Here is a 15,983-nt window from a genome sequence, read left to right as displayed (position 1 = left end):
AAGTGTGAAAAAAAAAAAAAAAAAAAAGATACTGACACATGGGACAATGTGGATGAAAAAGCATGGTGCTAAGAAGCTAGTCCCAGAGGAACACAGTGAAGCTGGGTCTCCAGAGGCAAATCCGTAACAATGGCAAGGAGGTTAAAGGTCAGCTAAAGCCATGGGGGAGAGGGTTGGAAGATCAGAGGATAAGAGCAAGGGCGTAGGGTATCCTGTTGGGGGCAGTAAGATTTGTGAATTAAGGCAGTGATGGATGCACAACTCTGTACCTTAGGTGGGTGAACTCTACTATGGGAATTATATCTCAGTAAAGCTATTTACAAACATCAAGAAATTATTCAGTATCATTGACTGTAAAAATTCACTTGATACCGGTTTCAAAGGGATGTAGTCAGGTTTGGGTTCTGGCAAATTTGACGATGCAGGATCCTTGCTCTATCCACATCCATCCCCAAACATCCTGGGAGGTACACCCTATCAGATTTTTAGATTGAGATAAATTTCAAATACACAATCTCTGGACGCAAGCTATCAGACTGGAATCAGGAATGGAACCCTTGCAGTGTTACCAAACAACCCAAATTCCAACTGGAGTATAGACAGGTCAGTCTAGAGCCCAGCCTAGTGGTGCTCCTCCACATCCCTCCTGGCTGGTTGGCTCAGCTCTCTACCTTACCAGCCCCACGCTGCATGGCAGGGCAGTTTCTCTTGGATTTAACCCCAGTTTTTATTTCATGTTCATTGACAAAACATGAGAAAAATGTTTGTGTGCTAGTTTTCTGAGGGGCAGAGCACAAATTCTGGACTCACTGGTTATTGGATCTGAGAAATAACATATGCACACACTGTAACCAACAAGAAATAGTGACAAAAGAACACCACGCCAAGTCATCAGGGCATAGGACAGGACATGCACAGGTAAGTTAAGGCAGCCCAAAGATGGGAGTTTCTGAAAGACTGAAGCACACACAGTATGATCGATCTTAAGATGAAGGGAGAGACCAGGTATGAGAACCTCATACAAGAGCACTCATTCCTCTTGCTTAAGAAAACGTAGTAATTACTTTCCCCAACCATTTTACTTTTTAAAACATTACAGCTACTTCTCCTAAAGAATTTTTTAAAGTGGTACAAAGCAGCAATTTTACTGCATCTTTGAATGTGATGCCAAAGTACAGAGCAGGTGTCAGCTATGGGACTGATTTGATTCTGGCTGCTTTCTTTAAGTGAAATCTCAACCAAACCAGTGGAAAGATGGAAAAGGAGGACTCCACAGCAGTATCAAAAAAACCTCTATACCAGCTGCAACAAACTTCAAGTAGGACAAGAAGAGCAAGAGCATAGGGCATCCTGTAGGGGCAATAATATTTATGAATTTTACTCATCTGGTGGCATGGGTATTTAATTTTGATTTTAAACTTAGAGAAATGACATTTCTAAGCACAAAGTGTTTATCAGTGGTTGACGTAGCATGCACAGCCCTGAAGGCACAGACTGCTGGTGAGAAATTGTACCTGGCAGACCCACAGGGCATGGATGAGCTCATGTTCAGCCTCCACATTACATCTGCTATTTATATGTCAAATTCAGAAAGGCTACTTTAACTGTACTACTGGGTACAAAATATCATATTATTTTACTTTTCAATTCAGTTCAGACTTGCGAAACTCCAAACTTATTTCTTAAGAATCAGCTCTATCCCATTTTGACTTCAGAAAACTGAGGATGGACAGCTCTTCATCTGTTTCTGAGACCTTCATGCAAACATCTGTTACTCTTATAACTTGTGCTGGTGATCATCAGGGCAGCTGGAGACAGCATATTTGGAAGCCAACTCTGACACAGCTGGAGGGTGATGAGAGGGAGAGTTACACATAAAACAGGGTGCTCACACAAGGGAAATTTCTGAAGCATCAGAAGGTATTTGAAACTCATGCCACATAAAATAAGGTGTCATTTTTCTTTATTTTTAAGAGGAAAAGGGGGGATGGGGACAACAATAATTCTCAATACACAGTAGACAAGTTAGCACTGTACTGAAAAAAAAAAAAAAAAAAGGCCATGTACTTGCCACCAGTCTGCACTGCAGCTTCATGATTAGTGAATTTAATGCTGTCTATCGTTTGTATCACTACTTAGCAAACTTATAATTGGCAAAATTAGGGATTATAAATCACCGTAAGTGTCTACAACTAAGTCAATAACCTACATATCCATAAAAATCATTTAAAAATAAACCATAAATATGTGATGCACATTAGTATAACAAAACCATTTTTGTAAACATTTTCTCCAACATAAAATGTGCATGATAAAAAAGTAAAAACACTGCACTCAGTACAAAAAGGGTTACTCTGATTTACAGAAAGGTTCTATTGAAGCTCTGGCTACACCTGGACACACCTGGGCTTTTCTTGTTTCGAAGAGCATTCCCCAAACAGTTTCACATTCCACATTTGATATATCAATTGAATACTGTTTGCTTCTGCAAAATCCCCATATTGGCACTTTTGTGGAAGGGAGGGGAATAATTCCTTCTCTAAAAGAATCTTGAGATTTCAATAGCTCACAATCTTTTATGAAGGAATCTCGCTGGCTTCTGCATTAAACTGTTGCAACTCAATTTGGTTCACAAGATGATGAGGTCAAGAAGCCCACTCCAGGAACCCATCCCACAAAGACAAACAGCTGTCCTACTTCAGCAAATCAAGCTGACAATGGATTTAACTATGCTCAACTCAAATACTAAGAGAGTGCCCAGGGTGTGCCTGGGCTGTGCCAGCAGCACAGGCGGTGCTGACAGGAGGTTAGACCCCCTTCCCACACCCTCCTGAGGCAAAGTTCTAAACACTCCAAATTCCAATGAGATACCATTTTCATCATGTGCCAAATACCACTTAGATATCTGCCCATCTTTCACAGCTCTCTAAAGGCCAAGGAAGGGGCTGTAATCAACTAAACCATTCCTTCTCCTCTGGATAGGAGTGTTTACCTTGGCATCTTCCATCTAATGAAAAGCCTAAATGTAGAGAGAAGATCAAATCAGGAATCTGATTCTGACTGAAGTCCTTTGGTGACAGAATCTGGCCTACTTCAAGTTCCTTTCACTGGTGGGATTAATTCTTCACCCTTCTCTGGGTTAACTAGATTAACCAACAGAAAAGGACCAGTTCTTCCTGCTTTGGCCATTAGCACTACAAGTCACATCATGGAAAAAACCATTTCCATCTCCTCGTCCTTCTAAGAAAGTAAGGCTTTCTCAACTTATCTAGTCTTTATGGGTATGTACATCTGGGTACTTCTTCTGTGTTTGGGAGCAGATGTATTTTCTTTCTTTTTAACCAGATTTTTGTGGTTTAAAGAAGAGCCTTTGGGAAAAATACTGACCAGGAGGACGAGAATGAGAGCTGTTAGAATAAGTGTCAAACGGGACGGAAGCTGGGCAGAGGCTTGGCAAATAGGTGCAGGCAACTGTTACATTTTGGAGGAAAGAGAAAACAGTCCCCATTTTCATGTTATAAAAGAAAACCAGAAAGGAAGATCAAGCCTACAAACATCATGCTTCTGTCTGAGTAATGAAGAACAGAGCAGCTATCATGCAATATTCCCACTTGAACACCAGAGGAAGCAAGACAGCAGAGCCATGGCTCTGAGCACTGTTCCTATACCAAGACACGAGCATCCTTAGAGGAATGGAGAGATGACCAGGAAGCCATGAAACAAATCATTACTCAAGACATTTATTACAAATGTCACGAACATATTCATAAAGTAAAATTAGTTTAAAAAACAGAGAACAAGAGAGCAAGTGAGAAGACAAGAGCCAGGGCTTCCAAATTACACCTAAAACACAGGAAGATGCCATCTTTATGAATAAGTAGAATTAACTACATTCTTAAAATAGTTTTAGTGCATCGCATTTTTAGAAAAGGGACATATCCTCACCCCCAAGAAACGGTTCCTGAAACACTAAACAGTTTGTGTGACTACTCTAACATGATCACCTGTCTGCTACCAGACCCCCAATGGAAAACAAAGAGATCTCATGTGTTGTAGGCAACAGCTGCCCTTCAACCACTAATGGGGAATCTCATGAAAATAAAGCATTCTGCTTTCTAAGCTTAGAAAGCAAACTGCATCAGCCACAGGATTATTTCCCACACCATCATGGACAGTTTTTCTTGCATCTGCTTAGATTTCTGACAAAAATAACAAACCTCAATCTGATAGTTTTGGTATTAAGATTAAATTAAACATTAATGTTTTCCTCCAAAAACAAACTAAATCACCTCTCAATGCATTAAAAACAATGAGGTAGGCAAAAAAATAAACATGTAGGTTGAATTTTTTTTTTTTCTTCTGCAAGTGCAGACTGGTAAAACTGTTGTTGCACTTCTAGGTTTAAACAAAAATTAAACCTTTAACTGAGGCAGTGCTAATACTGTCACACAACAAAGTTCTGGCCGTTAATACAAAATGCACACGTTCTCTTTTTCTTTTTTCTTTTTTTTAGAACCATTTGCACACGATTTAGGCAAAACTTGGTACACAGAAAAACGACTGAATTCTTGGCCAGGACACCCTTCCCCCCCAAAATTCAAAGAAACAAAATGGGACCCCTTAACCCACCCCACCCCAAACCCCACCCACAAAAAAAGTTATCCTAGTAACTGTGTCTTTCACATTTTATAAATATTAACTTTAGACCTGCACCTTCTTCTTTGTCCACATATTGTCACATTACAAAAAAGAAATGTCATTAAATACATTGTTAATGTTACTATATTAAATCTGCTCTCTGCTTCAGCAAACTGCTCCTTATACCACCACTTTTCACCTCCTTGTGCCCATTGCCAACAAAACTGATGGCGTGTTCATTGTCGCCACCTTCAGACACCCATAGGACAGAGTTATTCAGAGACAAGGAATTCTGGAGCTGTAGGAAAGGGGTTCTTTCCAGTCTGATGCTCAACCCCAAACACTTCTAGCACCGATGGTAGAATCTGAACAGCACCAGCTGCAATGCAGCCTTGATTTATTTTTAAGAGGGGAAAAGAAGAAAACAGGAATAAACTGTCAAAGAGAGGAGTAGGAAGGAAGGGAGAGAGGACCAACACGTGAGGCCTGCACACACAACTGTCCTGGCTACACCGGTGCAGCTCCAAGCTCCAGTTGCAAGGAATTCCAAGTTCTCAGGATCCTGAAGACTTTAGAGATCAGCAATCCCCAGATCACACTGCTTCTACCAGCTCAGAAGAGAAGTCCTGCCTAATGTCATGAAATAAACCTGACTGCTGCCACCAGACCGAACAGAGGCAAAGAACACCTGCAAAAGAAAGAGAAGGTGCAGTTACCAGGCCTTTCAGTACCTTCCAGCACTCCAAACCATACAAACATACCCCAAACATGACAGTGAAAAATTTCTTTAATTAATTTAATTTACTTCAGAATCTATCAAAATTGTAGTCCATCACCAAACTCCATGGAAAATACATCATTGCTAAGAAACAATACAAACTGAAAGAAAGCCAATAACATAAGGTAACATTACCTTGTCATTGCGTTCACATAAGAATTTTAGTCTCTGAGCCCTTTTGTGCATAAACACACCATCCAAGTGACCAGTTTCCACAGATCGGATCTCTATGGCCTTCTCGCCCCAGCCCATTGTCTGATTGGACCGAATATATGCTTTCAGGGAGGGGAAAATACAAATTGTTAAAGGTAAGAAAACAACCTTATGTGATATATATGTACACGTATGTACACACACACAAACATACCCCTAAAGCCCTAGTATTTGAGGATTTTGTTTTTAAGGATTCTGTAACCGCTAGTCTACCTCTGCTGAACTAATTTCCCTGATGCTTATCTTCAGAAATGGCCCACCAAATGCAGAGCTTTAGTGCATGTTTTTATCATTCCAGTCATGAGAGAAGGTAAGGGTCAGAAACTTTGAGTAGACAGATATAGGGACTTCATTGCAACAAAACCAGGACAGTCTGGAGTATAAACACAAAGCTACTAAAACTTCCATACCAGCCTCTGTTCCTGAGTGCCAACAGTGCTTCTAGTTATGGCAGAGCTACTCAAGAGTAAGTTTACTCTCTCTATATACTTCCCACAAAGCAGTTAAAACAAAACAAAAAACACATGCTGATTTTCTCTGGAAGTCTCAAGGATTAAATGAGAGACTGTGGTAACAGTTTTTAAACAGTATGTATGAGCTGGGCTGGAGGTATAGTTCAGAGGCACAGTGCTTGCCTAGCCTAGTGTGCCTAGGTAAAATCCCCAGTACCTTATCCCCCCCACCATACAAATTACTTGGGAGTTTGTTCTAAAATAGATCTATGATTATCCTATTTCCATGGTTTACAATCTAACTTTTCACTCTTTCACTCCTATTGCCAACAACTCCACTAAATGCAAAATTAGTATGAGAAACAGATGCAGTCTTAGAAAAGACTCCACTTTCATAAATGCTCCCAATCCCAGGTGCTACGTACCTACAGATGTTGGCATCTCTCCCCACTGCAGAACCACATCCTTGGTGATCCTTCCATATGTGTTCACATAAACCCCCTCATCTTCATAGCACACCAGAAGCTCCATCCCATCCGTGTTAGGGAGGATAATAATTGCATGGGGTTTGATGCTACACTGGATCTAGAGAAGAGGAATAGAGCACAGGGAAGCATGTGTGTAGCTATTTCCAGCACTGTCAAAGTGGTCAATAAGACTGCCTAGTGAGTGCACTGGTACCATATCCCTGGTGACATATATAGCAAAGAGGTAACATTCTGGAAAATCCATTTGACATGTATCCCAAGTCTACTGTTTACAGGTCATAGACTCCACTGACACATTTCCTCAGGCCCCTGAAACTCATTTGAGTAGTAGGCTCCACTTGAGAACCTCACCCATCCCATAAGTGTTCTGGTCTGCCAGCAATCACCCAAATTCACCCCATGTTAGTCAAAGCAAGGGCTGAGAAGTTTTCAGCAGGGCTTCAGAGAGCCAGAAAAGGATATTTCCACTTTTCTCAGAGCATGGAGCTAAGAAAAATGGTATATAACTTAAATACTCACCCCCACATCAAGGGGAAATGAGGAAACCCTGCTGTGTTAGTTCACTAAGCAGAGTAAAAGGAAAAAGTCAAAACAAAATGAAGCCAGTCAACCAACCATAGAGTGTGGGTTCTTTCTTACATGTGTTGGTAGATAAATGTCATAGACTGATCCTGAATCCACATCAACAGCATGGAATCCAGCACTGGATCCATAGATCACTTTCAACCTCTGGCCTTCCTCAACAGTGAGATCCACTAGTAATGGCTTATGTACCAATTCTCCAAATGACTACAAAGAAATAACCAAGAAAGAAACAGTAAGGTGAAATAGAACTTATACCTCTCAGATGACACTAGAGAAGCAGGAACCAAGGTACTCAGTCCAGGTAGTGAGGCAACAACATAGTTTTCCATCTGGGAAATTATGTCCTCAATCTCTCCTACCCAGTCCAAGCATTCTGCACTGTCACTTTCTATCTTCTAGTCTTGATAAGAAAAACATGTAAAGTGAAACAGGACTTTCTGCAGCATAATAGCTCTACTCAAATGCGGGTGGTGAGGAGAGGAGCTGTAGAGAATCATATGCTGAGAATCTGACCAATGCTGTCACCCTTACCAATATGTGCACTATAAAGACTCCTGCTGAAATTTTATGACTAAGACTGATAGGGTGACAGCACTATGATGTACTACTGCACAGCATGTATGTAGTGCCCGGCTTTAGCTCTTCATTAACATTAGCACTAACAGCTCACAGGACTGGGATGAAGATGAAACAGATACAAAAAGGTAATATTTGTAAAAGCAACTAGTATAAAGACCAGATCACAGAAACTGATGTCATTTCATAATGGGTTATCTTTATTCAATAACACTAGAATTTATTTATTAAACCAACATAATAGCCTCATTTATCCTGCTTCATTAGGTAATCACGCAACAAGCAATCAAAAATATAAAATTTCCAAATAACTAAAATTTACCCCTCCAATAAAATATATCAAAACTATTTTAATATAATTATTTGGGTCGAAAATTTCTTAATTTCTTGACCTGTGCTAAAATGGTCCAAGACAGCATTCTTATTCATACATTTATATTTAGTATAAACTAAGTTATGAAAGAATTATTAAGAATACAAATAAAAAATGATTGCTAATCTTCCATAGATTATTTCTAAAAAAACTTTAATTTAAATAAAGACTGTAGTCCACTAAAAATTTATTCATACCTTAGAAACCTAACCACCAGGGCTGGTAGTATAGCTCAATGATAAAGGTCTTGTCTAGCATGTGTGAGGCACTAGGTTCAAATCCACACCTCAAAAACAAACAAATATAACCACCAGAGGTATATCTGTGATCAGTTAGTTACATGACAGTATGTGTGAACTCACAAGTGGAAACAGTCCTAATTGTAAAACATAGTGTTCATTCATTTACCTTCCTGAAACAGTACTTGTAAAATGGCAAATTACATCTTATTTTAAAGTTCGGATGTTTAACTGCATTTTTAGAATTTAAGTAAAACAGAGCCATATTATACATATTTTTAATTTTTTCCCACTTAATGCATAATACACAATATTAATAATTTTAATTAATACTCTGGTGAACAGCTATGCTTTAGAACTGCTTGATCTTTATATGCATCCATGTCTTTAATGGAGGGTGGAAGAGGTGTTTTGTCTTTTCCTGTTACTGTACTAACACATCAGTTACTGAGGGCTTAGAAAACAGTTGACTAAGCTTATTACATTACATTAGAAATGGCCTCTCTTATGGCTGTCTATTAGCACACAGCTTTATAGTGCTAATTTTAACTGCTCAGATTTTTAAAACTGATCCCTGGCTCTTGGTTGCAGCTTAGATGGCTGGTGCTATTTTTAAATGTACTTGATGATATTACCTTAAAGGCCATGAATTTGTGATATGGCTTAGGGGCCCACGCATAGACTTCCACAGAACTCTTCAAAGCTATTACAAGAAATTTGATCCTTTCATATTTTACTGAAAAACAAATATATATATATAAAAAAGAGGCACATTATCAGTATCAACATAGAACTCTAACTTCTACAAACTTTATAAATATGTATTCCATTGATTCATCCAAACCAGGAAAGGGGCAAATTCAAATAGACATCAAATTCTTTAATGTATAATCCATGTTTTCCCACCTTTCTTTAAATGTTGTATTGGATTCAATTCCAATAGTTTGGATACTATTAGTGAATGTTTTCACTAATGTTCCTAGTCTTCATAGAGTCCAAATATTGTATTATCAAGGACAATGCCAGGCATAGGATCTAAGTCCTTAAGGCTTAGCATTGCTTCATAAGGATAATGACAGTTAATCAGTCTAGAGGCTCCAGAATCACATAAAAAGAGGTCAAGTCTTCCATGCTGCTTTCCCCAAGTTCCACGTGGGCTCCCACAGACTGAGGAACAAGAAGTTAAACCAAAATACTTCCGACTCGTGAATTCTATTAATAGAAGAATCTGTGCACAAGATGAACTTATCACTCCAGGTCATTTCCTCATCTACAGTGATAATTATTTCTAGAATTCTACCAAGTTCTACACCAGAAAAGAAGTGGCAAAATGCATCTCTTTTCAACCCCAAAGAAAACCTGCAACCTTTCCATAGTTGCTTTGGTTCCTTCACATAGGTCCAAGACTATACACGATTTACTACTCTGATTCAGATACACTGGTGGCTTCTATATAAGCTACTTTACATCAAACTATTATGTGATTCTTTGTGCATGAAGGGGTGCTTGTTGAATTGATACCTTTTCTTTATTAAACTCCATGTATGATCACCTGAGTTAAGTCATTAACTTTAGGACAAAAGGATTATAAGAGATTATCCAAACCAGTCCTGTTTAAAAGCATCTTCTGAAATGTTGGAAATGCTTTGTCTGTACTACCAATGGCAGACAGATACTAGCCAAATAATGTCTATTAGGCAATTAGGACGTACTAGGATAACAGAGGAATTAAATTTCAAGGTTGACTTAATTTTAATTAATCTAAATAAACTTTAAAATTAATCGAAATAAACTGTTCCTTTTTTTCTCTTTCCACATTTTTTATTGGTGCATTATAGTGATGGGATCTGATGTTACATATTGGTACATGCACACAATATCATTTATCCAAAATCACTGCCCAGAATTTCCCCCCTCCCTCTTCCCCACTTTGTTCCTTTCCTCTACTAATCTCCCTTTGATTTTCATGAGCTCCCCACTCCTCCCACCTTTCTTTTCCTTTTTCCTCTTTTTTATGGAGGGTAGTGGGAGTGTGGGTGTGGGGTACCAAGAATGGAATCCAAGGGTGCTTAATCACTGAGACACATCTCCAGCCCTTTTATTTTGAATCATGGTCTCATTAAGTTGCTGAGGTCGTCTTCAAACCTGTGATCTTCTGCTTCAGCCTTCTGAGATGCTGGGATTACCACCAAGCCTGGCTTCCTTTTTGTCTCTAACTTCCACATACGAAAGAAAACATTCAACTCTTCACTTTCTGAGTTTGGCTTATTTTGCTTATCATAATGGTCTCCATACCCATCCATTGCCCTGAATGACATAATTTCATTTTATTTATGGCTACACAAACTCCATTATGTCTATATACCACATTTTCTTTATCCTTTCATCAGCTGATGGACACCTGGGCTGGTTCCATAGTTTGGCTGTTGTGAATTGTGCTGCTATGAACATAAGTATGCATGTATCACTGTACTATAATGACTTTTAATTTTCAAGACAAATACTGAGGAGTGATATATAGCTGGATCATATGGTAATTTCATGCATAGTTTTCTGAGGAAGCGCCATACCAATTTCCATAGTGGTTCTACTGATTTATGGTCTTAACAACAGTGTAAATGCTCCTTGGTCTCCACATCCCCTCCACCATTTATTATTGTTTGTATTCTTTTTTTTTTTTTTTATTTATTTTTTAGTTCTCGGCAGACACAACATTTTTGTTGGTATGTGGTGCTGAGGATCGAACCCGGGCCGCACGCATGCCAGGCGAGCGCACTACCGCTGAGCCACATCCCCAGCCCCTATTGTTTGTATTCTTGATGACTGCCATTTTGACTCGTAAGAGATAAAACCTTAGTGTAGTTTTTATATGTTTTTCCCTAATTACTAATGATGTTGAACATTTTTTCATATTATTTGTTGACCATCTATATTTCTTCTTTTGAAAAGTATCTGTTTAGTTCATTTGCCCATTTATTAATTGGGCTATTTGTTTTTTTGGTGTGATGTTTTTGGAGTGTTTTTTTTTATATATTCTATATATTAATCCTCTGTCAGAAGAGTAGCTAGAAAAGATTTTTCTCCCATTCCATAGGTTCTCTCTCCAAATTGCTAGTTGTTTCCTTTGTTATGCAGAAGCCTTTTAATTTGACGTCATTCCATTTATTAACTCTCTTGGCATTATTTCTCGAGTTTCAGCAGTCCTATTGAGAAAGTCATCATCTGTACCTAAAGACTGGAGTGCTGACCTTATATTTTCTGGTCTAATTCCTAGGCCTTTAATCCATTTTGAGTGGATTTTTGTGCAGAGTGAGAAATAAGATTCTAATTTCATTCTTCCATATAGGGTTAACCAATTTTTCCATTACAATTTGTCTTAAAGAGATTCTTTTCTCCAGTGTATGTTTTTGGCACCTTCGTTGAGGATCAACAAAGATGCGTGGGCTTGTCTCTGTGTCTTCTATTCTGTGCTATTCAGCTATTTGTTTTTAGGCCAGTACCATGCAGATTGTTATTCTAAAACAGCCCCCTGTTCTTGGTGGCAACTATATTCAAGTTAATGAATGAATGGTGTTAGTAATACTTATCTCCAGAAAATATCTGTGATTCATTCTGTAAGAATATCAGGCTTTAAGACTATTGTTTTGTTCTGATGAAAATCCCAGTATAATATAACACTATTGCCTCTAGCTCCCCTGGAGGATAATCTATTCATGTTTAATTGAGCTGTTATGAGAAGTTCATTAAATTTAACCTTTAGTTATACCTCAACAAATAAAGTATATCATAAAAACACAATACAGAGAACTCTCGTCCTCAAATCTACACCAAAGAAATAATACTATCTCCGTATCTCTGAATCATTATTAACCAATGAGCTGGGTGTTTTATTAGATAGACTGCAGAAACTTTGCAGTGTCAAGTATCATAATATGCCTGATATTATTATATTATATTAAGTTATATTATAAGGTCCATTATTTCCCCTTTTCATATGTAATAATGACTTTGGTTTTGTTCCTGTAAGATTTCATTTCATTGTGTCATATTAGATTAGGGAGGGGAGGGGAAGGGGGGAAAGGAAGGACAGCAGAATAAAACAGATTATTATTATTGCTGTGTGTATATATAGTGACTGCATGACCAATGTGATTCTGCAACCTGTACACTCAGAAAAATGAGAAATTATATCCCATCTGATTCAATGTATGGTATGTCAAGATCATTGTGCTGTCATGTGTAACTAATTAAAACAAATTAAAAATTATTTTAAAAATTCTAAAGAAAAATAAATAAATAAATAATAAAAGCTCAATAGGACAGGCAGACTCTCTTGATACCTTGTCTAATCAGACCTATCTAGGCATCTTTCTCTACAGAGCCAATAAGACATTTGCATATGATGTGTGACTGGTCTTTATCATGTAATGTTTTTATATATATACTAGATCCTTTATTCTATTCTTTTCCTTTTAACACCAATGCCTTCTCCTTGGATGTATTTTTCACTCACATAATCATTTAATGGTTCTTCCTTGTATCATCGTCATCTTTTTTTTTTTTTTTAATGGTGAAAATGAAATTCCAAATCAAGTTGATAACATTAGAGTAGAGGAAAGAAACAGGGGAGGAAGGGAGGGGGAAAGTGCTGGGGAGTGATATTGGCCAAATTATATTGTTATTATGTGTGCATGTACAAATATGTAACAACATATTAGTATGTACAACGATAATATACTAATAAAAAATATGGGAGAAAAAACAAACAAACAAAAAAGATTTCACTTCATAAAAATCAATGCCTACATACCAAAAGGGACAGGAGTGGGGACAACAATCAGTTCCCATGAAACATGGACTGGCCAACTAGAAGCGTTTGCTAGTTACGAGCATGGCAGCGTTGTGCAGTGCACTTAATTAAAAACAATAAGCCACGACTCTATATGGATCACCCAAGTGTTCTATCATTGATGTCAAGGACTCACAGTCCTCTAAATGAAGAATGAGTTGATATATAAGAAGGACTCCATGTCAACTGGCTTTCATTTGGCAAGGCTTCCTTAAAGAAATTACTTTCACATCTTGGTTGGGCGAGGGGAGACTAAGGAAAGAGCAAGCGGAGGGAACAAACTGTTAAGCTCATAGGTACATGTGGCAGTAATACGATGTCTAAATAAGAATTCAAAATTAGAAGAAGCCTTCAAAACAGAATATCAGAAAGGAGCCACACGTTTCAGAAGCAAGTTTCAAAGAATACATGAATATAAACTTAAACCCTAATTATAAACTTAACCCTAATTCATCTCTGGAAAAGCAAAACACTTAGGCCCCCACTGGAACTTACCAACTTTATAATGTACACATCCTTCCAAATCACCTACGGTTGTCCACCCTTGCTTCTTTTCAACTTCGGGATCATTGTGAAGTATTTTATTTCTTAACCAGGACAAATAGTAGACACGTAATTTATCCTTTTTGCCTAGCAAAATAAACAGGTATTATCAATAACAATAGCAAATGAAAGAAACTTCTATGAATACCAAATATCATTTCCAAGAGATTATTTTGCATCTAAGTGTAACCAGAGATTCAATTTAAAAGCTCTTCAGGTGGGCTTTTGAACCTCCTACATAATTATCAATGGGTATAGGCATGGCTAAAAGGAAAGGTTTAAAAATAATGAACTCACACTTATATAGATGGATAGTTACCATCAAACCAGTAGGAATACTGTGACATTGTGAAATACATACTGTCCCTGTTTCCTGGCAAATTCCTTAGAATCTTCAAAGTGACAATGTGTCTATTTGGGTGTTGATAACTGGCTAGAGGCTGGCAGCCCCTGGGTAGCTTCAGAATCGGGATGGCCATCAGGAAGACCACTGCAGAATTAGAAGTTGGGACTTTTAGCCCTACCCCCACCATCCAGGGAAGGAAGAGTGGGTGAAGGTTAAGTTCATCTTCACTGTCCAATGATTTAGTCAATCATGCCTATGTAATAAAGGTTCTTTAAAAGCACAGAGCTCAGATGAACTTCTAGATAGCTGAACACACTGGAGATTCCTGAGAAATGGTATGCTTAAACAAATACCAAAAAGGAGCCACACGTTTCATAAAAAAGTGCCCGGAAGTCTTGTGACCTTTCTTTTTTACCTCACACTATGCATTTCTGCATCTGTATCCTTTGTAATATACAGCAAACATCTTTCTCTGAGTTCTGTTTGCCAGAAAAATCAATCAAACCCAAGGAGCGGGTTGTTGGAAGCCCAGTTTATAACAAGTTCTTGGGTCCTGGATGTGTAACTGGTGTCTAAAGGAAATATAGGATAGAGGGTCTTGTACAAATGAGCCTTCAATCTGTGTGCAATGTGATGCCACCTCCAGTAGATACTTTCAGAAATGAACTGAATTAGGGAACACTCAGTTGGTGTGACCTGCTGAAGTAACTGCTTGCTTGCTTCTCCTCACACCTGTACAACAACACAACCAATAAAGCTTATAATATGCTTTCACATGTATTACACCATCTGTCCCTCAAAACTCTCTAAAGTAGTTGTTTTTTCAATTTGACAGATAAGCACAGGGATTAAATCAATCCCCCATGCAACTGGGGGAAGATTCAAACCACTTGAATAGCTGATATCTAGATTATGTAATAAACTCCTATAAATCAAATATCGAGATAACCATATAGAAAAACCAGGCAAGAACTAGAATAGGCTCATATACTTCACAAAGGTGCTTGCGGTTAATAGCTGAAAGTACATTAAAACCATGAAATAAAATTTTAAAACATGTATCAGAATGTCTAGAATTAAAAGGTCAGGCAAAGTGTGGAGCAACTAGAAACTTCATCAACTACTGCTGAGTAATTCTGAAGAGTTGGGCATTATCTATTAATCTAAAATATATGCATGCCCTACCTGAAGTACAATGCCGTCTCTTCTCAAAATAATGAGGTTTCTGAATATCCCAATACATCAACAAATGTGTGCACAAGAGCCTCCAGAGAGGAAACAACATACATCTTTCTACCAATGGCAAAATGAGTAAATAAACTGTGGCACAGTCACATATAGGGACAAAGGGGAACCAACTATGGCTACAAGCAACAAAAATTGATGATAAGCAAGGGCAGCTACACACTGCAAACAGACTAGAGGAAAAAACAGGAGCTATCATATCAAACAAAATCAAAACATACTCATTGGAAAAAACTCTAGGGAATACAGAAGGGAACTGCCTCAGTTTGATAAAGCACATCAGTCTTAATGGTTAGAAACTAGATGATTCCCCTCTGATACTTAGAAATATGGGAAGGAGGACTCCTCTCACATTTCTTACTAGACATAATATTGGGTATCCAACCTAATGTCGTAAGTCCAAAAACAAGAGAAATAAATAAGAATTGAGAAGGAAGAAATAAAATTACTATGTTTGTTTATAAGTAAAAAAATACCAAAGAATCAGCAAAAATCAAAACAAAACAAACAACCCACAAACAAAAAATTCCTCAAACTATCAAACAATTATAGTGAAGTTGCAGGATACAAGCTTATTACACAAAAGTCAATTATTTCTCTACATACTAGCAACAAGTATAATTTGAAATTAAAAACGTCATTTACATTAGTACCAAAA

General features: G+C 37.9%; 1 protein-coding gene across 18 annotated transcripts in view; it reads right to left on the bottom strand.

The window, feature by feature from the left end:
• Positions 1-5,004: 5,004 nt before the first annotated feature.
• The window catches only part of Map4k4 (mitogen-activated protein kinase kinase kinase kinase 4), a 183,139-nt gene continuing 172,160 nt past the window's right edge, over positions 5,005-15,983 (bottom strand). For all 18 annotated transcript variants that reach the window (XM_077791998.1, XM_026408598.2, XM_026408601.2 and 15 more), the window contains 6 exons: positions 13,687-13,821; positions 8,978-9,078; positions 7,209-7,358; positions 6,507-6,666; positions 5,552-5,691; positions 5,005-5,326 (listed from right to left, as the gene is read on the bottom strand). In XM_077791998.1, the coding sequence (XP_077648124.1) occupies positions 5,243-5,326; positions 5,552-5,691; positions 6,507-6,666; positions 7,209-7,358; positions 8,978-9,078; positions 13,687-13,821 (770 nt within the window). In that variant the 3' untranslated portion in view covers positions 5,005-5,242. The remainder of the gene's footprint in view (positions 5,327-5,551; positions 5,692-6,506; positions 6,667-7,208; positions 7,359-8,977; positions 9,079-13,686; positions 13,822-15,983) is intronic.

Source organism: Urocitellus parryii, chromosome 12 (assembly GCF_045843805.1).
Source record: "Urocitellus parryii isolate mUroPar1 chromosome 12, mUroPar1.hap1, whole genome shotgun sequence".
In the NCBI taxonomy this organism is placed as follows: domain Eukaryota; kingdom Metazoa; phylum Chordata; class Mammalia; order Rodentia; family Sciuridae; genus Urocitellus; species Urocitellus parryii.
Note: the sequence above shows the minus strand (reverse complement) of the source record. Positions and strands in the feature narration are given on the sequence as shown.